This window comes from Haliotis rufescens, unplaced genomic scaffold, assembly GCF_023055435.1.
Source record: "Haliotis rufescens isolate VD_foot unplaced genomic scaffold, xgHalRufe1.0.p SCAF_13, whole genome shotgun sequence".
Classification (NCBI taxonomy): Eukaryota; Metazoa; Mollusca; class Gastropoda; order Lepetellida; family Haliotidae; genus Haliotis; species Haliotis rufescens.
This window is the reverse complement of record NW_025963813.1, coordinates 37635455-37660270: the sequence shown is the minus strand read 5'-3', so window position 1 is coordinate 37660270 and position 24816 is coordinate 37635455. Positions and strand designations below refer to the sequence as shown.

Here is a 24816-nt window from a genome sequence, read left to right as displayed (position 1 = left end):
CTGATCCTGATTTTTTACACATGGAATATTGTTGAGTGAGGTGTTCAAGAAAAAAACACAAACACACACTTCCCAAGTCCTACATGGGATGGCTATTTGTGCATGGTGTGAGAGATGATGATACCCCTGTATGTTCACGGGGCAGGTGTGAGAGATGATGATCCCCCTGTATGTTCACGGGGCAGGTGTGAGAGATGATGATCCCCCTGTATGTTCACGGGGCAAGTGTGAGAGATGATGCTCCCCCTGTATGTTCACGGGGCAAGTGTGAGAGGTGATGATCCCCCTGTATGTTCACGGGGCAAGTGTGAGAGATGATGATCCCCCTGTATGTTCACGGGGCAGGTGTGAGAGATGATGATCTCCCTGTATGTTCACGAGGCAGGTGTGAGAGATGATGATCCCCCTGTATGTTCACGGGGCAAGTGTGAGAGATGATGATCCCCCTGTATGTTCACGGGGCAGGTGTGAGAGATGATGATCCCCCTGTATGTTCACGGGGCAGGTGTGAGAGATGATGATCCCCCTGTATGTTCACGGGGCAGGTGTGAGAGATGATGATCCCCCTGTATGTTCACGGGGCAGGTGTGAGAGATGATGATACCCCTGTATGTTCACGGGGCAAGTGTGAGAGATGATGATCTCCCTGTATGTTCACGGGGCAAGTGTGAGAGGTGATGCTCCCCCTGTATGTTCACGGGGCAAGTGTGAGAGATGATGATCTCCCTGTATGTTCATGGGGCAAGTGTGAGAGGTGATGCTCCCCCTGTATGTTCACGGGGCAGGTGTGAGAGGTGATGATCCCCCTGTTTGTTCATGTGTGAGAGGTGATGCTCCCCCTGTTTGTTCACGGGGCAGGTGTGAGAGATGATGATCCCCCTGTATGTTCACGGGGCAGGTGTGAGAGATGATGATCCCCCTGTATGTTCACGGGGCAAGTGTGAGAGATGATGATCCCCCTGTATGTTCACGGGGCAGGTGTGAGAGATGATGATCTCCCTGTTTGTTCACGGGGCAGGTGTGAGAGATGATGCTCCCCCTGTTTGTTCACGGGGCAGGTGTGAGAGATGATGCTCCCCTTGTATTTTCACGGGGCAAGTGTGAGAGGTGATGATCCCCCTGTATGTTCACGGGGCAGGTGTGAGAGATGATGATCCCCCTGTATGTTCATGTGTGAGAGGTGATGCTCCCCCTGTATGTTCATGTGTGAGTGGTGATGCGCCCCCTGTTTGTTCATGTGTGAGTGGTGATGCGCCCCCTGTTTGTTCATGTGTGAGAGGTGATGCTCCCCCTGTATGTTCATGTGTGAGTGGTGATGCTCCCCCTGTTTGTTCATGTGTGAGAGGTCTTGTTCTGCGTCAACAAGCAGAATTAGAACAGCACCAGACTGACACAAAATACAGCACATGGGTAAGTGAGTTCAGAGCTCAAGATAAGCTGCGTATTTGCGTAAAATACGCATTAATTAAACTAATATACGCAGACAAATCACATCCTAGCGTATCAAATACGCAACAAAAACTATGAATACACTTGAAATAAAATTAATGTGTATATTATAACTATTAGATAAAATGATTGCGTATATTACAACTGTTAGACAAAATGCTTGTTTCAGCCGATCGCCAAATTCACTCACTGACAGTTACATTCGAATAAGCTTCAGCGACAAACATACTGAGAGATGCCAATTGAAAATCACATCGTGCCTAGTCAATGTACATGTTGTATCTTAATTAGTCGCTGATTGGTAATTAAAACAATAGTGCCTTTCTCACGATGCTAGGTTTTGTAAACAAAAAATGGCTTCCATAAGAAGGAGCTGCAAGCAGATACAGTCGGGTTTACTTCTATTTACATAACTTCTACTATTTACATAGTTTTAAATGATTTACAGGGATTGTATGAAACAGGTTTTAAGTTAAATACCCAAATGTCAGCAAACAGGTGGGTAGAACTTTTTTTTCGAATACCCTCTAACACTTGTGGATACCCAATAAAAATCAATCCCTGGGTAAAATAGCCAAATAACCAAAAGGTTTTCTAGAGCTCTGTGAGTTTACTTTACATTGAACGGTATTTCAATAATTTCATAGTTTGTCTGCTTGATATGGGAAAGAAGCCCATGTGGTGCAGGTCTCAAATATTTACCATTTTGGTAAAACCCTCATGACGTGGTGCAGGTTTCAAACATTTACCATTTTGGTAAAACCCTCATGAAGTGGTGCAGGTCTCAAACATTTACCATTTTGGTAAAACCCTCATGAAGTGGTGCAGGTCTCAAACATTTACCATTTTGGTAAAACCCTCATGAAGTGGTGCAGGTCTCAAACATTTACCATTTTGGTAAAACCATCATGAATTGGTGTACTAAACCACTGATCCTTATGAGGGTATATCTGTGATCCAAACTCAGTATCATAGGATCATGGCACACCTAAGGGAAGTAACTCTACTCAGAGACTTGTGGAGCCTTAAATGACTGGGCACATGTTATTCACTGTTGTAATTAGGATTAGAACAAGTATTTGTCACAAAGTGACGAAATGTCCCCCGCCTGTATATACACCATAGTACTAAATATGAAGACAATCCAGCGATTAGTTCTTGAGATATTGTGGCAACACCGTTTTCCAACTCCAAAAACAGATTTGCCTGCTGTGACCTTGAAAATGGGGTCAAGGTCACCAAAACCGACTGGTGTATGTGGTGTCTGTATATACACCATAGTTCCAAATATGAAGACAATCCAGTGTTTAGTTCTTGAGATATCGCGGCAACACCGTTTTCTAACTCCAAAAGCAGATTTGCCTGCTGTGACCTTGAAAATGGGGTCAAGGTCACCAAAACCGACTGGTGTCTGCGGAGTCTGTATATACACCATAGTTCCAAATATGAAGACAATCCAGTGTTTAGTTCTTGAGATATCGCGGCAACACCGTTTTCCAACTCCAAAAGCAGATTTGCCTGCTGTGACCTTGAAAATGGGATGAAGGTCACCAAAACCGACTGGTGTCTGCGGAGTCTGTATATACACCATAGTTCCAAATATGAAGACAATCCAGTGTTTAGTTCTTGAGATATCGCGGCAACACCGTTTTCCAACTCCAAAAGCAGATTTGCCTGCTGTGACCTTGAAAATGGGGTCAAGGTCACCAAAACCGACTGGTGTCTGCGGTGTCTGTATATACACCATAGTTCCAAATATGAAGACAATCCAGTGTTTAGTTCTTGAGATATTGCTGCAACACCGTTTTCCAACTCCAAAAGCAGATTTGCCTGCTGTGACCTTGAAAATGGGATCAAGGTCTGCAAAACCGACTGGTGTCTGCGGAGTCTGTATATACACCATAGTTCCAAATATGAAGACAATCCAGTGTTTAGTTCTTGAGATATCGCTGCAACACCGTTTTCCAACTCCAAAAGCAGATTTGCCTGCTGTGACCTTGAAAATGGGGTCAAGGTCACCAAAACCGACTGGTGTCTGCGGTGTCTGTATATACACCATAGTTCCAAATATGAAGACAATCCAGTGTTTAGTTCTTGAGATATCGCTGCAACACCGTTTTCCAACTCCAAAAGCAGATTTGCCTGCTGTGACCTTGAAAATGGGATCAAGGTCAATAAAACCGACTGGTGTCTGCGGAGTCTGTATATACACCATAGTTCCAAATATGAAGACAATCCAGTGTTTAGTTCTTGAGATATCGCTGCAACACCGTTTTCCAACTCCAAAAGCAGATTTGCCTGCTGTGACATTGAAAATGGGGTCAAGGTCACCAAAACCGACTGGTGTCTGCGGAGTCTGTATATACACCATAGTTCCAAATATGAAGACAATCCAGTGTTTAGTTCTTGAGATATCGCTGCAACACCGTTTTCCAACTCCAAAAGCAGATTTGCCTGCTGTGACCTTGAAAATGGGATCAAGGTCACCAAAACCGACTGGTGTCTGCGGAGTCTGTATATACACCATAGTTCCAAATATGAAGACAATCCAGTGTTTAGTTCTTGAGATATCGCGGCAACACCGTTTTCCAACTCCAAAAGCAGATTTGCCTGCTGTGACCTTGAAAATGGGATGAAGGTCACCAAAACCAACTGGTGTCTGCGGAGTCTGTATATACACCATAGTTCCAAATATGAAGACAATCCAGTGTTTAGTTCTTGAGATATCGCGGCAACACCGTTTTCCAACTCCAAAAGCAGATTTGCCTGCTGTGACCTTGAAAATGGGGTCAAGGTCACCAAAACCGACTGGTGTCTGCGGTGTCTGTATATACACCATAGTTCCAAATATGAAGACAATCCAGTGTTTAGTTCTTGAGATATCGCTGCAACACCGTTTTCCAACTCCAAAAGCAGATTTGCCTGCTGTGACCTTGAAAATGGGATCAAGGTCACCAAAACCGACTGGTGTCTGCGGAGTCTGTATATACACCATAGTTCCAAATATGAAGACAATCCAGTGTTTAGTTCTTGAGATATCGCTGCAACACCGTTTTCCAACTCCAAAAGCAGATTTGCCTGCTGTGACCTTGAAAATGGGGTCAAGGTCACCAAAACCGACTGGTGTCTGCGGTGTCTGTATATACACCATAGTTCCAAATATGAAGACAATCCAGTGTTTAGTTCTTGAGATATCGCTGCAACACCGTTTTCCAACTCCAAAAGCAGATTTGCCTGTTGTGACCTTGAAAATGGGATCAAGGTCACCAAAACTGACTGGTGTCTGCGGAGTCTGTATATACACCATAGTTCCAAATATGAAGACAATCCAGTGTTTAGTTCTTGAGATATCGCGGCAACACCGTTTTCCAACTCCAAAAGCAGATTTGCCTGCTGTGACCTTGAAAATGGGATGAAGGTCACCAAAACCAACTGGTGTCTGCGGAGTCTGTATATACACCATAGTTCCAAATATGAAGACAATCCAGTGTTTAGTTCTTGAGATATCGCGGCAACACCGTTTTCCAACTCCAAAAGCAGATTTGCCTGCTGTGACCTTGAAAATGGGGTCAAGGTCACCAAAACCGACTGGTGTCTGCGGTGTCTGTATATACACCATAGTCCCAAATATGAAGACAATCCAGTGTTTAGTTCTTGAGATATCGCGGCAACAGCGTTTTCCAACTCCAAAAGCAGATTTGCCTGCTGTGACCTTGAAAATGGGATGAAGGTCACCAAAACCAACTGGTGTCTGCGGAGTCTGTATATACACCATAGTTCCAAATATGAAGACAATCCAGTGTTTAGTTCTTGAGATATCGCGGCAACACCGTTTTCCAACTCCAAAAGCAGATTTGCCTGCTGTGACCTTGAAAATGGGGTCAAGGTCACCAAAACCGACTGGTGTCTGCGGTGTCTGTATATACACCATAGTTCCAAATATGAAGACAATCCAGTGTTTAGTTCTTGAGATATCGCTGCAACACCGTTTTCCAACTCCAAAAGCAGATTTGCCTGCTGTGACCTTGAAAATGGGATCAAGGTCACCAAAACCGACTGGTGTCTGCGGAGTCTGTATATACACCATAGTTCCAAATATGAAGACAATCCAGTGTTTAGTTCTTGAGATATCGCTGCAACACCGTTTTCCAACTCCAAAAGCAGATTTGCCTGCTGTGACCTTGAAAATGGGGTCAAGGTCACCAAAACCGACTGGTGTCTGCGGTGTCTGTATATACACCATAGTTCCAAATATGAAGACAATCCAGTGTTTAGTTCTTGAGATATCGCTGCAACACCGTTTTCCAACTCCAAAAGCAGATTTGCCTGTTGTGACCTTGAAAATGGGATCAAGGTCACCAAAACTGACTGGTGTCTGCGGAGTCTGTATATACACCATAGTTCCAAATATGAAGACAATCCAGTGTTTAGTTCTTGAGATATCGCGGCAACACCGTTTTCCAACTCCAAAAGCAGATTTGCCTGCTGTGACCTTGAAAATGGGATGAAGGTCACCAAAACCAACTGGTGTCTGCGGAGTCTGTATATACACCATAGTTCCAAATATGAAGACAATCCAGTGTTTAGTTCTTGAGATATCGCGGCAACACCGTTTTCCAACTCCAAAAGCAGATTTGCCTGCTGTGACCTTGAAAATGGGGTCAAGGTCACCAAAACCGACTGGTGTCTGCGGTGTCTGTATATACACCATAGTTCCAAATATGAAGACAATCCAGTGTTTAGTTCTTGAGATATCGCTGCAACACCGTTTTCCAACTCCAAAAGCAGATTTGCCTGCTGTGACCTTGAAAATGGGATCAAGGTCACCAAAACCGACTGGTGTCTGCGGAGTCTGTATATACACCATAGTTCCAAATATGAAGACAATCCAGTGTTTAGTTCTTGAGATATCGCTGCAACACCGTTTTCCAACTCCAAAAGCAGATTTGCCTGCTGTGACCTTGAAAATGGGATGAAGGTCACCAAAACCGACTGGTGTCTGCGGAGTCTGTATATACACCATAGTTCCAAATATGAAGACAATCCAGTGTTTAGTTCTTGAGATATCGCTGCAACACCGTTTTCCAACTCCAAAAGCAGATTTGCCTGCTGTGACCTTGAAAATGGGGTCAAGGTCACCAAAACCGACTGGTGTCTGCGGAGTCTGTATATACACCATAGTTCCAAATATGAAGACAATCCAGTGTTTAGTTCTTGAGATATCGCGGCAACACCGTTTTCCAACTCCAAAAGCAGATTTGCCTGCTGTGACCTTGAAAATGGGGTCAAGGTCACCAAAACCGACTGGTGTCTGCGGTGTCTGTATATACACCATAGTCCCAAATATGAAGACAATCCAGTGTTTAGTTCTTGAGATATCGCGGCAACACCGTTTTCCAACTCCAAAAGCAGATTTGCCTGCTGTGACCTTGAAAATGGGGTCAAGGTCACCAAAACCGACTGGTGTCTGCGGTGTCTGTATATACACCATAGTTCCAAATATGAAGACAATCCAGTGTTTAGTTCTTGAGATATCGCTGCAACACCGTTTTCCAACTCCAAAAGCAGATTTGCCTGCTGTGACATTGAAAATGGGGTCAAGGTCACCAAAACCGACTGGTGTCTGCGGTGTCTGTATATACACCATAGTTCCAAATATGAAGACAATCCAGTGTTTAGTTCTTGAGATATCGCTGCAACACCGTTTTCCAACTCCAAAAGCAGATTTGCCTGCTGTGACCTTGAAAATGGGATCAAGGTCACCAAAACCGACTGGTGTCTGCGGAGTCTGTATATACACCATAGTTCCAAATATGAAGACAATCCAGTGTTTAGTTCTTGAGATATCGCTGCAACACCGTTTTCCAACTCCAAAAGCAGATTTGCCTGCTGTGACCTTGAAAATGGGGTCAAGGTCACCAAAACCGACTGGTGTCTGCGGTGTCTGTATATACACCATAGTTCCAAATATGAAGACAATCCAGTGTTTAGTTCTTGAGATATCGCTGCAACACCGTTTTCCAACTCCAAAAGCAGATTTGCCTGCTGTGACCTTGAAAATGGGATCAAGGTCTGCAAAACCGACTGGTGTCTGCGGAGTCTGTATATACACCATAGTTCCAAATATGAAGACAATCCAGTGTTTAGTTCTTGAGATATCGCGGCAACACCGTTTTCCAACTCCAAAAGCAGATTTGCCTGCTGTGACCTTGAAAATGGGGTCAAGGTCACCAAAACCGACTGGTGTCTGTGGAATTTGTATATACACCATAGTTCCAAATATGAAGACAATCCAGTGTTTAGTTCTTGAGATATCGCGGCAACAAACAGGTGGGACGTACGGACGGACGTACGGACGTACGTACGGACGGTCGTGAATACTATATCCCCCGCTTCGCGCTTTCGCGCGGCGGGGGACAAAAAAATGACATAAAATACATCACATTCTGATTGTCTCATTAAGGTTAAAAAAAACCATGCTTCTCAGGGATTGGAGTTATTTTAGATACTTCATGCCACTGATTTTGTATTCCCAAAACAAACCCTATTTGTTAAATTTCCACGTCACATGATACAGACACAGTTATCCATGACTCACAACTGAAATCGTATCGAGTTCAACATTTGACTAATTCGGTTAAGTGCCATTCTTGGAATCTCCCTTTTCACTTTTTGGAAAAAATGTGCCGAGACATAAAAATAATATATGAAACATTTTTTTTATATTTAGAGACTTTCTTCCAGGTACCCATATACTGACGTGTAAACAGGGACCATCACCAAGTGTCTGTCTTAACTATTGGCAGATGACTTGGGGATCAGTAGACTTCTGACACTGGTTGTACAACTAAGTTGTCTCTCGTCCTCATCAGAGAGGATGGGACAGCACCACTGTAACAGCTCTGGTAAACTAAAGACGTGATTAAAGGAAACAGTTCCACCAATTTACAGGGGTCTATGCAGTGCAGGCATACAAACGTAAAGTGGACTTTGGCCTCATTAGCACAGCGCTCTAATGGAGGAATTCCATGCAAGCTCTCCAGGTTCAGCCCTCCATCACCCAATGTGAGAAACCGAAAACACTTCTGAACTCACAAGCTGCAATGTACGCCCAATACTGTATTCGACTCAATAAGCGCCCAGGGTGCTCTCAAAATTAGAAATAGGGGGCTCTTATTAGAATATTATTTTGGTGAAAAAAACAGAGTTGAAAGATAAATTTCGTGGTTTATGCTGACAGCCTGAGATGTTTATATACGACAGATATATTTTTCCAGAATGTAATTGCCCATAACTGAGGGTGCATATTACACTCGAGGGCGTATTATACACGAAAAAATATGTCTTGTGTACATTGTTCAATCGGAAGGGGTGCTTATTGGGATTGTTCACTAGCCAATATATTAGCAAATATCGCCGTGGGTGCGTATTAGAGCGGGGCGCTTATTACGTGGAATACGGTACATCTCACAACAGTAGACATATCTTTATTCATACTCTGAAATGCCTGGCACAGCTCCCTGAATGATGGCCCAGCACAAGCTCACAACTATCGCAGACGACCATCACACTTCACAGCCTCCCTACGTGCAGAACAACAGATTTACCCACGTCAAAAAAATAGTAGATCACATAATGAGTTCTCCCCTATCCCTTTAAAGAATCACTTAATGCTCCCCTCGCTCAGGCAGAAAGCATTCATTATTTCCAGCACACAGGGCTCACTGAACAATTCATCATAATTACTTCACAAAACTGAATATTTGCGCTTTCTTACCATCAATATTCTGTGATAATGGCGTGAAAATCAATGAATTTATTTCAGTTCATCCCAAAAAATGTGGAAAAACTGTTTCCTTATCAGCTTGGTCATATATCACTTTAAATTTTTTGTCTAGATATTAATGGATCTTCTAATTCAAAATCACAGATAAAAATTGTTTTTGACAATGAGTAGTTACAGTGATTTAGACTTCACGTTCATCATATTTTTGAATAGTGGTCATATCAAATATTGTCGCTCTTGTAAAGTTGGGACACTGCAGATAGATTGCAGGGACTATTGGGGACCTATTCTGACACAGAATCTCCACAGGGAGACCAGCATGAGGTGTTGGGGACCTATTCTGACATGGAATCTTCACAGGGAGACCAGCATGAGGTGCTGGGGACCTATTCTGACATGGAATCTCCAAAGGGAGATCAGCATGAGGTGTTGGGGACCTATTCTGACAAGGAATCTCCACAGGGAGACCAGCATGAGGTGTTGGGGACCTATTCTGACATGGAATCTCCACAGGGAGACCAGCATGAGGTGTTGGGGACCTATTCTGACATGGAATCTCCACAGGGAGACCAGCATGAGGTGTTGGGGACCTATTCTGACATGGAATCTTCACAGGGAGACCAGCATGAGGTGTTGGGGACCTATTCTGACATGGAATCTTCACAGGGAGACCAGCATGAGGTGTTGGGGACCTATTCTGATACGGAATCTTCACAGGGAGACCAGCATGAGGTGTTGGGGACCTATTCTGACATGGAATCTTCACAGGGAGACCAGTATGAGGTGTTGGGGACCTATTCTGACATGGAATCTCCGCAGGGAGACCAGCATGAGGTGTTGGGGACCTATTCTGACACGGAATCTCCACAGGGAGATCAGCATGAGGTGTTGGGGACCTATTCTGACACGGTATCTTCACAGGGAGATCAGCATGAGGTGTTGGGGACCTATTCTGACATGGAATCTTCACAGGGAGACCAGCATGAGGTGTTGGGGACCTATTCTGACATGGAATCTTCACAGGGAGACCAGCATGAGGTGTTGGGGACCTATTCTGACATGGAAACTTCACAGGGAGATCAGTATGAGGTGTTGGGGACCTATTCTGACATGGAATCTTCACAGGGAGACCAGCATGAGGTGTTGGGGACCTATTCCGACATGGAATCTTCACAGGGAGACCAGCATGAGGTGTTGGGGACCTATTCTGATACGGAATCTTCACAGGGAGACCAGCATGAGGTGTTGGGGACCTATTCTGACATGGAATCTTCACAGGGAGACCAGCATGAGGTGTTGGGGACCTATTCTGACATGGAATCTCCGCAGGGATACAGGCATGAGGTGTTGAGGACCTATTCTGACACGGAATCTCCACAGGGAGACCAACATGAGGTGTTGGGGACCTATTCTGACATGGAATCTTCACAGGGAGACCAGCATGAGGTGTTGGGGACCTATTCTGACACGGAATCTCCACAGGGAGACCAGCATGAGGTGTTGGGGACCTATTCTGACAAGGAATCTCCACAGGGAGACCAGCATGAGGTGTTGGGGACCTATTCTGACATGGAATCTCCTAAGGGAGACCAGCATGAGGTGTTGGGGACCTATTCTGACATGGAATCTCCACAGGGAGACCAGCATGAGGTGTTGGGGACCTATTCTGATACGGATTCTCCACAGGGAGACCAGCATGAGGTGTTGGGGACCTATTCTGACATGGAATCTCCACAGGGAGACCAGCATGAGGTGTTGGGGACCTATTCTGACACGGAATCTCCACAGGGAGACCAACATGAGGTGTTGGGGACCTATTCTGACATGGAATCTCCACAGGGAGACCAGCATGAGGTGTTGGGGACCTATTCTGACATGGAATCTTCACAGGGAGACCAGCATGAGGTGTTGGGGACCTATTCTGATACGGAATCTCCGCAGGGATACAGGCATGAGGTGTTGAGGACCTATTCTGACACGGAATCTCCGCAGGGATACAGGCATGAGGTGTTGGGGACCTATTCTGACACAGAATCTCCACAGGGAGACCAGCATGAGGTGTTGGGGACCTATTCTGACATGGAATCTTCACAGGGAGACCAGCATGAGGTGTTGGGGACCTATTCTGACATGGAATCTCCAAAGGGAGATCAGCATGAGGTGTTGGGGACCTATTCTGACAAGGAATCTCCACAGGGAGACCAGCATGAGGTGTTGGGGACCTATTCTGACATGGAATCTCCACAGGGAGACCAGCATGAGGTGTTGGGGACCTATTCTGACATGGAATCTCCACAGGGAGACCAGCATGAGGTGTTGGGGACCTATTCTGACATGGAATCTTCACAGGGAGACCAGCATGAGGTGTTGGGGACCTATTCCGACATGGAATCTTCACAGGGAGACCAGCATGAGGTGTTGGGGACCTATTCTGATACGGAATCTTCACAGGGAGACCAGCATGAGGTGTTGGGGACCTATTCTGACATGGAATCTTCACAGGGAGACCAGTATGAGGTGTTGGGGACCTATTCTGACATGGAATCTCCGCAGGGATACAGGCATGAGGTGTTGGGGACCTATTCTGACACGGAATCTCCACAGGGAGATCAGCATGAGGTGTTGGGGACCTATTCTGACACGGTATCTTCACAGGGAGATCAGCATGAGGTGTTGGGGACCTATTCTGACATGGAATCTTCACAGGGAGACCAGCATGAGGTGTTGGGGACCTATTCTGACATGGAATCTTCACAGGGAGACCAGCATGAGGTGTTGGGGACCTATTCTGACATGGAAACTTCACAGGGAGATCAGTATGAGGTGTTGGGGACCTATTCTGACATGGAATCTTCACAGGGAGACCAGCATGAGGTGTTGGGGACCTATTCCGACATGGAATCTTCACAGGGAGACCAGCATGAGGTGTTGGGGACCTATTCTGACATGGAATCTTCACAGGGAGACCAGCATGAGGTGTTGGGGACCTATTCTGACATGGAATCTCCACAGGGAGACCAGCATGAGGTGTTGGGGACCTATTCTGACATGGAATCTTCACAGGGAGACCAGCATGAGGTGTTGGGGACCTATTCTGACATGGAATCTTCACAGGGAGACCAGCATGAGGTGTTGGGGACCTATTCTGATACGGAATCTTCACAGGGAGACCAGCATGAGGTGTTGGGGACCTATTCTGACATGGAATCTTCACAGGGAGACCAGTATGAGGTGTTGGGGACCTATTCTGACATGGAATCTCCGCAGGGATACAGGCATGAGGTGTTGGGGACCTATTCTGACACGGAATCTCCACAGGGAGATCAGCATGAGGTGTTGGGGACCTATTCTGACACGGTATCTTCACAGGGAGATCAGCATGAGGTGTTGGGGACCTATTCTGACATGGAATCTTCACAGGGAGACCAGCATGAGGTGTTGGGGACCTATTCTGACATGGAATCTTCACAGGGAGACCAGCATGAGGTGTTGGGGACCTATTCTGACATGGAAACTTCACAGGGAGATCAGTATGAGGTGTTGGGGACCTATTCTGACATGGAATCTTCACAGGGAGACCAGCATGAGGTGTTGGGGACCTATTCCGACATGGAATCTTCACAGGGAGACCAGCATGAGGTGTTGGGGACCTATTCTGATACGGAATCTTCACAGGGAGACCAGCATGAGGTGTTGGGGACCTATTCTGACATGGAATCTTCACAGGGAGACCAGCATGAGGTGTTGGGGACCTATTCTGACATGGAATCTCCGCAGGGATAAAGGCATGAGGTGTTGAGGACCTATTCTGACACGGAATCTCCACAGGGAGACCAACATGAGGTGTTGGGGACCTATTCTGACATGGAATCTTCACAGGGAGACCAGCATGAGGTGTTGGGGACCTATTCTGACACGGAATCTCCACAGGGAGACCAGCATGAGGTGTTGGGGACCTATTCTGACAAGGAATCTCCACAGGGAGACCAGCATGAGGTGTTGGGGACCTATTCTGACATGGAATCTCCACAGGGAGACCAGCATGAGGTGTTGGGGACCTATTCTGACATGGAATCTCCACAGGGAGACCAGCATGAGGTGTTGGGGACCTATTCTGATACAGATTCTCCACAGGGAGACCAGCATGAGGTGCTGGGGACCTATTCTGACATGGAATCTCCACAGGGAGACCAGCATGAGGTGTTGGGGACCTATTCTGACACGGAATCTCCACAGGGAGACCAACATGAGGTGTTGGGGACCTATTCTGACATGGAATCTCCACAGGGAGACCAGCATGAGGTGTTGGGGACCTATTCTGACATGGAATCTTCACAGGGAGACCAGCATGAGGTGTTGGGGACCTATTCTGATACGGAATCTCCGCAGGGATACAGGCATGAGGTGTTGAGGACCTATTCTGACACGGAATCTCCGCAGGGATACAGGCATGAGGTGTTGGGGACCTATTCTGACACAGAATCTCCACAGGGAGACCAGCATGAGGTGTTGGGGACCTATTCTGACATGGAATCTTCACAGGGAGACCAGCATGAGGTGTTGGGGACCTATTCTGACATGGAATCTCCAAAGGGAGATCAGCATGAGGTGTTGGGGACCTATTCTGACAAGGAATCTCCACAGGGAGACCAGCATGAGGTGTTGGGGACCTATTCTGACATGGAATCTCCAGAGGGAGACCAGCATGAGGTGTTGGGGACCTATTCTGACATGGAATCTCCACAGGGAGACCAGCATGAGGTGTTGGGGACCTATTCTGACATGGAATCTTCACAGGGAGACCAGCATGAGGTGTTGGGGACCTATTCTGACATGGAATCTTCACAGGGAGACCAGCATGAGGTGTTGGGGACCTATTCTGATACGGAATCTTCACAGGGAGACCAGCATGAGGTGTTGGGGACCTATTCTGACATGGAATCTTCACAGGGAGACCAGTATGAGGTGTTGGGGACCTATTCTGACATGGAATCTCCGCAGGGATACAGGCATGAGGTGTTGGGGACCTATTCTGACACGGAATCTCCACAGGGAGATCAGCATGAGGTGTTGGGGACCTATTCTGACACGGTATCTTCACAGGGAGATCAGCATGAGGTGTTGGGGACCTATTCTGACATGGAATCTTCACAGGGAGACCAGCATGAGGTGTTGGGGACCTATTCTGACATGGAATCTTCACAGGGAGACCAGCATGAGGTGTTGGGGACCTATTCTGACATGGAAACTTCACAGGGAGATCAGTATGAGGTGTTGGGGACCTATTCTGACATGGAATCTTCACAGGGAGACCAGCATGAGGTGTTGGGGACCTATTCCGACATGGAATCTTCACAGGGAGACCAGCATGAGGTGTTGGGGACCTATTCTGATACGGAATCTTCACAGGGAGACCAGCATGAGGTGTTGGGGACCTATTCTGACATGGAATCTTCACAGGGAGACCAGCATGAGGTGTTGGGGACCTATTCTGACATGGAATCTCCGCAGGGATACAGGCATGAGGTGTTGAGGACCTATTCTGACACGGAATCTCCACAGGGAGACCAACATGAGGTGTTGGGGACCTATTCTGACATGGAATCTTCACAGGGAGACCAGCATGAGGTGTTGGGGACCTATTCTGACACGGAATCTCCACAGGGAGACCAGCATGAGGTGTTGGGGACCTATTCTGACAAGGAATCTCCACAGGGAGACCAGCATGAGGTGTTGGGGACCTATTCTGACATGGAATCTCCTAAGGGAGACCAACATGAGGTGTTGGGGACCTATTCTGACATGGAATCTCCACAGGGAGACCAGCATGAGGTGTTGGGGACCTATTCTGATACGGATTCTCCACAGGGAGACCAGCATGAGGTGTTGGGGACCTATTCTGACATGGAATCTCCACAGGGAGACCAGCATGAGGTGTTGGGGACCTATTCTGACACGGAATCTCCACAGGGAGACCAACATGAGGTGTTGGGGACCTATTCTGACATGGAATCTCCACAGGGAGACCAGCATGAGGTGTTGGGGACCTATTCTGACATGGAATCTTCACAGGGAGACCAGCATGAGGTGTTGGGGACCTATTCTGATACGGAATCTCCGCAGGGATACAGGCATGAGGTGTTGAGGACCTATTCTGACACGGAATCTCCACAGGGAGACCAACATGAGGTGTTGGGGACCTATTCTGACATGGAATCTTCACAGGGAGACCAGCATGAGGTGTTGGGGACCTATTCTGACACGGAATCTCCACAGGGAGACCAGCATGAGGTGTTGGGGACCTATTCTGACAAGGAATCTCCACAGGGAGACCAGCATGAGGTGTTGGGGACCTATTCTGACATGGAATCTCCTAAGGGAGACCAACATGAGGTGTTGGGGACCTATTCTGACATGGAATCTCCACAGGGAGACCAGCATGAGGTGTTGGGGACCTATTCTGATACGGATTCTCCACAGGGAGACCAGCATGAGGTGTTGGGGACCTATTCTGACATGGAATCTCCACAGGGAGACCAGCATGAGGTGTTGGGGACCTATTCTGACACGGAATCTCCACAGGGAGACCAACATGAGGTGTTGGGGACCTATTCTGACATGGAATCTTCACAGGGAGACCAGCATGAGGTGTTGGGGACCTATTCTGACACGGAATCTCCGCAGGGATACAGGCATGAGGTGTTGAGGACCTATTCTGACACGGAATCTCCACAGGGAGACCAACATGAGGTGTTGGGGACCTATTCTGACATGGAATCTTCACAGGGAGACCAGCATGAGGTGTTGGGGACCTATTCTGACACGGAATCTCCACAGGGAGACCAGCATGAGGTGTTGGGGACCTATTCTGACATGGAATCTCCACAGGGAGACCAGCATGAGGTGTTGGGGACCTATTCTGACATGGAATCTCCTAAGGGAGACCAACATGAGGTGTTGGGGACCTATTCTGACATGGAATCTCCACAGGGAGACCAGCATGAGGTGTTGGGGACCTATTCTGATACGGATTCTCCACAGGGAGACCAGCATGAGGTGTTGGGGACCTATTCTGACATGGAATCTCCACAGGGAGACCAGCATGAGGTGTTGGGGACCTATTCTGACACGGAATCTCCACAGGGAGACCAACATGAGGTGTTGGGGACCTATTCTGACATGGAATCTCCACAGGGAGACCAGCATGAGGTGTTGGGGACCTATTCTGACATGGAATCTTCACAGGGAGACCAGCATGAGGTGTTGGGGACCTATTCTGATACGGAATCTCCGCAGGGATACAGGCATGAGGTGTTGAGGACCTATTCTGACACGGAATCTCCACAGGGAGACCAACATGAGGTGTTGGGGACCTATTCTGACATGGAATCTTCACAGGGAGACCAGCATGAGGTGTTGGGGACCTATTCTGACACGGAATCTCCACAGGGAGACCAGCATGAGGTGTTGGGGACCTATTCTGACAAGGAATCTCCACAGGGAGACCAGCATGAGGTGTTGGGGACCTATTCTGACATGGAATCTCCTAAGGGAGACCAACATGAGGTGTTGGGGACCTATTCTGACATGGAATCTCCACAGGGAGACCAGCATGAGGTGTTGGGGACCTATTCTGATACGGATTCTCCACAGGGAGACCAGCATGAGGTGTTGGGGACCTATTCTGACATGGAATCTCCACAGGGAGACCAGCATGAGGTGTTGGGGACCTATTCTGACACGGAATCTCTACAGGGAGACCAACATGAGGTGTTGGGGACCTATTCTGACATGGAATCTTCACAGGGAGACCAGCATGAGGTGTTGGGGACCTATTCTGACATGGAATCTTCACAGGGAGACCAGCATGAGGTGTTGGGGACCTATTCTGACATGGAATCTCCACAGGGAGATCAGCATGAGGTGTTGGGGACCTATTCTGACACGGAATCTCCACAGGGAGACCAGCATGAGGTACTGGGGACCTATTCTGACAAGGAATCCTCAGGGAGACCAGCATGAGGTGTTGGGGACCTATTCTGATACGGAATCTCCACAGAGAGACCAGCATGAGGTGTTGGGGACCTATTCTGACATGGAATCTCCACAGGAAGACCAGCATGAGGTACTGGGCACCTATTCTGACATGGAATCTCCGCAGGGATACAGGCATGAGGTGTTGAGGACCTATTCTGACACGGAATCTCCACAGGGAGACCAACATTAGGTGCTGGGGACCTATTCTGACACGGAATCTCCACAGGGAGACCAGCATGAGGTGTTGGGGACCTATTCTGACATGGAATCTCCAAAGGGAGACCAACATGAGGTGTTGGGGACCTATTCTGACATGGAATCTCCACAGAGAGACCAGCATGAGGTGTTGGGGACCTATTCTGACATGGAATCTCCACAGGGAGACCAGCATGAGGTGTTGGGGACCTATTCTGATACGGAATCTCCACAGGGAGACCAGCATGAGGTGTTGGGGACCTATTCTGACACGGAATCTCCACAGGGAGACCAGCATGAGGTACTGGGCACCTATTCTGACATGGAATCTTCACAGGGAGACCAGCATGAGGTGTTGGGGACCTATTCTGACATGGAATCTCCACAGGGAGACAAGCATGAGGTGTTTGGGACCTATTCTGACATGGAATCTCCTCAGAGAGACAAGCATGAGGTGCTGGAAACTGAGGACTCCACTAAGCTATACTCACTGTTATGTTCCCTGACTTTGCATAGGCATTGAATGGCAAGTACTCGACTCTCTCGTTGGTCATGTTGTTGTGGTAGTGGAAGTACACCGTGTTGTTGCTGTCCACGACACGCAGCTCACTCACTGTATCCTTCTCACTGGATGGGGAGATAGTAATGATAACAAGAACAACAAGAACAATAATAATAATAATGATAATAATAATAATAATAGGCCACTTACATTGCACACATTTCCACACCACACAGTGGCATGCTTAAAGCGCTATCACAGTAAACTACGTTTATAACAAACACGCTTATAACGAACTGACCGATATAACAAACTTATTTTTTAGTCCCGGCCATTTGTTGCATATATGGTGTACAAATGCTTATAACGCACTACGGTTATTTCGAACTAAGATTAGAGGTCCCTTTGAGTTCATTATAACCGTAGTTTACTGTATTACCAAAGTCACTGGATCAGTGTGCACTCAACATCCACTCTCAGCTCCCTGGGAGTATACAATTCAAGCTGGATGTTTGGCGCCAGAAGGTTAACAACCATCTCATCCTACCGGGTACCCACTCACTGCCGGGTGAACAGAGGGACATTTCGAACGAAGTCACTTGCCCAAGGAGACACTACATGTGTGAACAGTCCAGGCATCGAAAAAATGACATGCTCCCAAGGAAGGTTCACCCAAACCCAGTGAGTGGGGTTTTTTGCTGGTTATAGCAAATGTCCCATTAATATCATAATAGGGACACCAGAAATGGGCTGCACACAATGTACCTGAGTTAGAATCAGGATCTGGACCTCGATCAAGTTTAATTGCAATACATCTTATATATATATATCAATTTGCAATTGGTCTGATACTGTAATCAAGAGTCAATCTTATCATGAGACATCATACATGTCAACCAGTACAGTTTGCCCGTACATACTACAGATTTTAAGTGTTGAAAAAAAGTCGGGCGTATTGCTCAATCACTATGGATTTCTTACCAAAATTCTTTAATTTTTTTCAAGAGAAAAATAGAGGTCTAAAAGTCTAAACTTCACCAGCGGATTGTGTTTGAACGAAAGAAACAAAAACCAATGGCACTACGAAGACTTCATTGAAGGCCAGTGCAGACAATGTTGTGAAATCTGAAGTCATGTTCTGTAATTTCATAGCGCAACACAATCTCCCAATGGCGGTCGCTGACCACTTCATGAAGATAGCGACGGTCTTATTTCCCGATAGCGATATCGTCAAGAAATTCGGGTGTAGGAGGACCAAAGCCACTCAAATTATCAAAAGAAGTCTGGCACCAGAGGCAACAAAAAGTCAGATTTGTCTGCCATTCGTCTCTGGACCACCAGCACTGACTACTCACTATTGTGGATAGGAGAGTTGGACAGAATATTTCTTCTCTCTGAGGGAGTTGAAGTAGTAAGACTTCCAGAAAGAGTCGACATAGTCGATCATCTGGTTGGTTCCGCCGAGGCCTGACAGCAGAATCTTTCTGGTGATGGTTCTGAAACAGAAGGAAGAATGTGATACATATAGTCACACTTGTGTTACACTGTCAGCCCAAGGTTTGTGTGAATGTGTGAGACTGTCAAACTGTCATACATGATGCACTGTCAAACTGTTCCATGCACTGTCATACATGATGATACAGTGAAAAATGTCACACAGTGTCACACATACATGAAAGGTTTGGGGTCCAATCCATGACCGTGTCATACCAAAAGACGTTTAAAAAACGGTACTTGTTGTTACCCTGCCTGGTGCTCGGCATTAAGGGGCTTAAACAAGGACTGGTCGGCTTGGAGTCAGTATACTGTTTCTGAGTAGGGTATTCATGTTAAACTTAGGCATGGTATCTCAGGAGGCTAACACAATAAAATAAGTGAGGTGAGGTGAGGTGAGGTGAGGTGAGGTGAGGTGAGGTGAGGTGAGGTGAGGTGAAAAGGAAATGGGTTTAACATTGCAATTAAGATTATTGCACTTATATAACGTGCATGTGTGCGTGCGTGTGTGCGTGCGTGTAGTATTCTGGATTAATGCCGTTCTTTTTTAGGTTACCATGCCACAGTTTAACATGTCATACAGTGTCCCACATTTATCGCTCAGTGGAAAACCTCACTGGGTAATGAAGCAGTGATCGGTCTCCTGCGAGCGAGTACTCAGCCTCTATCTATATATAGACACCACTGCCGAAGTTTTTTATTTCTTTGCAGGAACAGGGATAACAATCTGCCTGATCAGATCTTTTCTCTTTCTTACACTCAGTTTAATTCCCTCATTGTTGTCCAGTTCTTCTGTTGTACACTTCAACATCAAGGAAGTCATCTTACATAAACTCCCACCAAGGACGATGCTAGTACTAGGATTCTGTCCAGAGAGTTCCGCGCTTGTCTCAAGTCAGTTTTCATCAAAGGTTTTGTTTTTCCAAGGCTCCAGGGAAGGTTTGCCTTTCAGTCAGCAGGCAATCCAAACACGTTACTGTTTACTTTTCTAAAACATTTTTTTTCGCAAGTTTCTATCACAGTTTAAAAAAAATATTATCACTGCAAACATGTCATCAGGGATTATTTTGTGGACAAAAGAAGACAAGAAAAAGTTCCAATCCTTAATATTGAATTGACATGATAAATAGCTGAGATAATGAGACCTAGAAAATATGCCATATAATTTCTACTTTGCATCAGTCGTGATGCATGATTCAGTCTGTCGAAATCAAAATAATAGAAATTGCACTGTACTGTTAGAACATTGTCCCTTGACAATAAAATACAAGTTATATCAGCCTTGTGGAGAGGTGGAAACATGATGTCTAAGAATCCTGTAAAGCTTTAAGTGGCAGCCAATCAGAATTAAGTTTCAATACATGTCACTGAGTTTCCATACAGACTGTCACCGTGTCTCCATACAGACTGTCACTGGGGCTCCATATAGACTGTCACTGGGGCTCCATATAGACTGTCACTGAGTCGGTACAGACTGTCACCGTGTCTCCATACAGACTGTCACTGGGTCTCCATACAGACTGTCACTGTGTCCATACAGACTGTCACTGTGTCTCCATACAGACTGTCACTGTGTCTCCATACAGACTGTCACTGTGTCTCCATACAGACTGTCACTGTGTCTCCATACAGACTGTCACTGTGTCTCCATACAGACTGTCACTGGGGCTCCATACAGACTGTCACTGAGTCGGTACAGACTGTCACTGTGTCCATACAGACTGTCACTGTGTCCATACAGACTGTCACTGTGTCTCCATACAGACTGTCACTGGGGCTCAATATAGACTGTCACTGAGTCGGTACAGACTGTCACCGTGTCTCCATACAGACTGTCACTGTGTCCATACAGACTGTCACTGTGTCCATACAGACTGTCACTTGGTCTCCATAGGGACTGTCATCAGGCTGGTTGGTTTGTTGTTTAACGCCACACTCAGCAATATTCCAGCTATATGATGGCAGTCTGTAAATAATCGAGTCTGGACCAGACAATCCAGTGATTGCCATCAGGAACATTGATCCACCCAATTGGGATCGATGACATGCATCAACCAAGTCAGCGAGCCTGACCACCCGATCCAGTCGTCTCTTACGACAAGCATAGTCGCCTTTTAGGGCAAGCATGGTTTGCTGAAGACCTATTCTAGCCTGGATCTTCACGGGTCCTGTCATCAGGTATCTATTCAGAAGGTATATTGGAGAACAGGTGGCCATGTCATTTAAGGTTCTGCAGCCTGCTGTGCAACTAGGGCATGCAAAAATACTATGATCGTGGGTCAAATCCTGGTTAGCCCCGATAGTGTTTCTAGGTTTGTTAGCACCATGGACAGTCCTCGTGGGTTTCACCGAAGTGGTAAACGTCTGAGACCTGCATCACTTCAGGCTTTCCTCTCACATCAAGCTGAAATGCAGTGATACAACTGGAATAGTGTCCAATTCGGTGTTAAACCTAGCTCTCACTCACTCACCCAGACGTTGTACATTAAAGTCTAATGACCATCAAATGGAGAAGCAGTTCAAAGACCTCAGTGTCATTCTATCTGAAAACTTGCTCATATTTCTTCAAACAGAGTTACATCAAAAGATCGTCTAGTTTTGCAACATGTTCAGAAATAGCTTCTCTGAAGATCAAATATACAGAACTAATAAATATTCCTATGATTTCTCAAAAGATGACATGAAATGGAATTTGGTTTTTTATGACAAAGATTTCCTGACACAAATATTCACATAAATAAACACACCTGACTTTATTTCAGCTGATTTTCAATTAATGGAATGTTCCTTTCTTGCATTGAAAGCAAAATAATTAATATGCTGATGGTAATATGTAAGGCAACATGTAGCAGGTTTACTTCTGTGTAAAAACATAACTGTGAATTCTTCACACGAGTGTCTGTTTTGTCCTTGAGATTCTTTGTTCCAGTAATTTGTGGTGTACTTCCATATCATCGATTTCAGCCATAATTAATTGGTTTCAATTTCCAAACAAAGAACATTGATCATAAAATCAATTTCCAGTAATATTACATAAATTCAATAAATTCATGGAGATAATTAACTTGAGTATGAAGAAGGAAACTAAAAAAAGAAAGTTCTCAACTTAGTAGGACTCAAAGAAATTCTTAAATGCCTTAAATTATGATATTTTTCCACCTACAGACCATGTATTTTCACCAATATATCTGTAACCCATAGTAAACAAAATCTGCCATATTTACTAGCTCAGTGATAAAATGTGACAGACGGACAAAGTCTGCTTGTAGGTTGACCGTGATGGTGGACAGTCATTCAATGTGTAACTTTGGCATCGATGTCGTCAAGAGATCCTCCTCCATAATAGGATGTCAAGAATCATGAAGGCTATACCAGGTATATTATACATGTGTCACAAATGATCCTTCACAGGATGTCAAGAATCATGGAAGGCTATACCAGGTATATTATACATGTGTCACAAATGATCCTTCACAGGATGTCAAGAATCATGGAAGGCTATACCAGGTATATTATACATGTGTCACAAATGATCCCTCACAGGATGTCAAGAATCATGGAAGGCTATACCAGGTATATTATACATGTGTCACAAATGATCCTTCACAGGATGTCAAGAATCATGGAAGGCTATACCAGGTATATTATACATGTGCCACAAATGATCTCTCACAGGATGTCAAGAATCATGGAAGGCTATACCAGGTATATTATACATGTGCCACATGATCCCTTACAGGATGTCAAGAATCATGGAAGGCTATACCAGGTATGTTATACATGTGCCACAAATGATCCCTCACAGGATGTCAAAAATAAGGATGGCGACAGAAGACAGGATGTCAAGAATCATGGAATGCTATACCAGGTATATTATACATGTGCCACAAATGATCCATCACAGGATGTCAAGAATCATGGAAGGCTATACCAGGTATATTATACATGTGCCATAAAAGATCCCTCACAGGATGTTAAAAATAAGGAAGGCGCCACAAGACTGGATGTCAAGAATCATGGAAGGCTATACCAGGTATATATGAGTGAGTGAGTGAGTGAGTGAACGAGTGAGTGAGTGAGTCAACTTACTTGATGTGGTCCTGGTAGTTGGCCACATTGTTGATGCTGTCTCGCATCACCTTGCTGATTTCAGCGCTGTAGTCCTGAAACAAACACACCTTTATTACTTTCATAACACCGAGCGGATAATACAAGATAATATTAATATCCTGCTGGCCATGTTCTGCAGACACGCTGAGGATGCTAACACATGAACAGCTTTCTCTGCTGCAGCCAATATCAAACATACACTGCACTGTTTCATATTTTCAGGTTTTATGTCAACAACCATGTTCACTCAGAGATTCGAAGAAAATAACACAGAAAAATTGCAATTGTAGACAAAAAACATCAACCAAGAATCAATGTTTGCAATGATTAATGCCACCATCCCGGGGGCGTTTACACATGAAGTGACTACGTAAGGTGGCGTGAGTGAGGGAGTTGGGTTTAATGGTGCTGTGTACAATAAATCTCATGGAATGTCAGCTTCATGGGGAGGGAAGCCCAATGTGATGCAGGTCTTAGACATGCTTGATGTAGTGGATAATTCTATTCCTTGCTTGTCGGCTCACTGACATGCCCATTTGAAAGGACCTTGGATAAACCCCTGTGACTCCATGGCAGAAACCGATTGGGATTCAAACACACAATCGTAGGAGCCCTAAGAAATGCAACTCTGCACAACAACTTGTGACACCTCAGACAACGTGACCATTGATGTTGTTAGTAAAATACAAGCTTTATCAAGGCCGGAACAGCAAAAATGCAAAAAAATTAACTTTATTAACTTATTCAGTTTAAGCATTAAACACCAGATAAAATACCGTATTTTCTTGAGTATAGTGCACACTTTTTTTCCAAAATACACAGCTGTGTAGAAGGGGGTGTGCATTATACACGAATTATGAGTTTTGATGTTTTTTCCCCCCATGGAAAGACATTACCGTGAGCACGTAACACCGGAAATACCATGTCAACAAAACCATACTGAAGTAATTACACTGTCTGGCTATAAAAAGTGTTCTTTGTATATCTGGACTTATGTTTGTAACTTATTTCATTAATGTTATTTAAAATTCCTTTTAATATTGTTTTAATTAATTTCGGCGAAATCGTGTGTGAAGCGATCGGAAGATCGCACAACTCACCGTTATTAATAGCAACCACAGTCAGATTACCGCTATTGACGCCTTGAAACGAACTTTAGTTGACAGAGAATGGATACATATATCATAAATGCCATACTTTGAATCCTTAAAAGTCACATTTGTTTTTGTTGGACGATTCTATG

The 24816-nt window shown here is 45.5% G+C and overlaps 1 protein-coding gene across 4 annotated transcripts in view; it reads right to left on the bottom strand.

Moving 5' to 3' along the window:
• LOC124119036 (putative N-acetylated-alpha-linked acidic dipeptidase) overlaps window positions 1–24816 on the bottom strand; it is a 193303-nt gene that overhangs the window by 24853 nt on the left and 143634 nt on the right. For all 4 annotated transcript variants that reach the window (XR_007220450.1, XM_048394522.1, XM_048394523.1 and 1 more), the window contains exons 3-5: window positions 23553–23626; window positions 19325–19465; window positions 17959–18094 (exon numbers count right to left, since the gene is read on the bottom strand). Coding sequence is in view for 3 of the 4 variants with exons in the window: in XM_048394522.1 (XP_048250479.1) it covers window positions 17959–18094; window positions 19325–19465; window positions 23553–23626 (351 nt within the window). In the remaining variant the exon portion in view is untranslated. The remainder of the gene's footprint in view (window positions 1–17958; window positions 18095–19324; window positions 19466–23552; window positions 23627–24816) is intronic.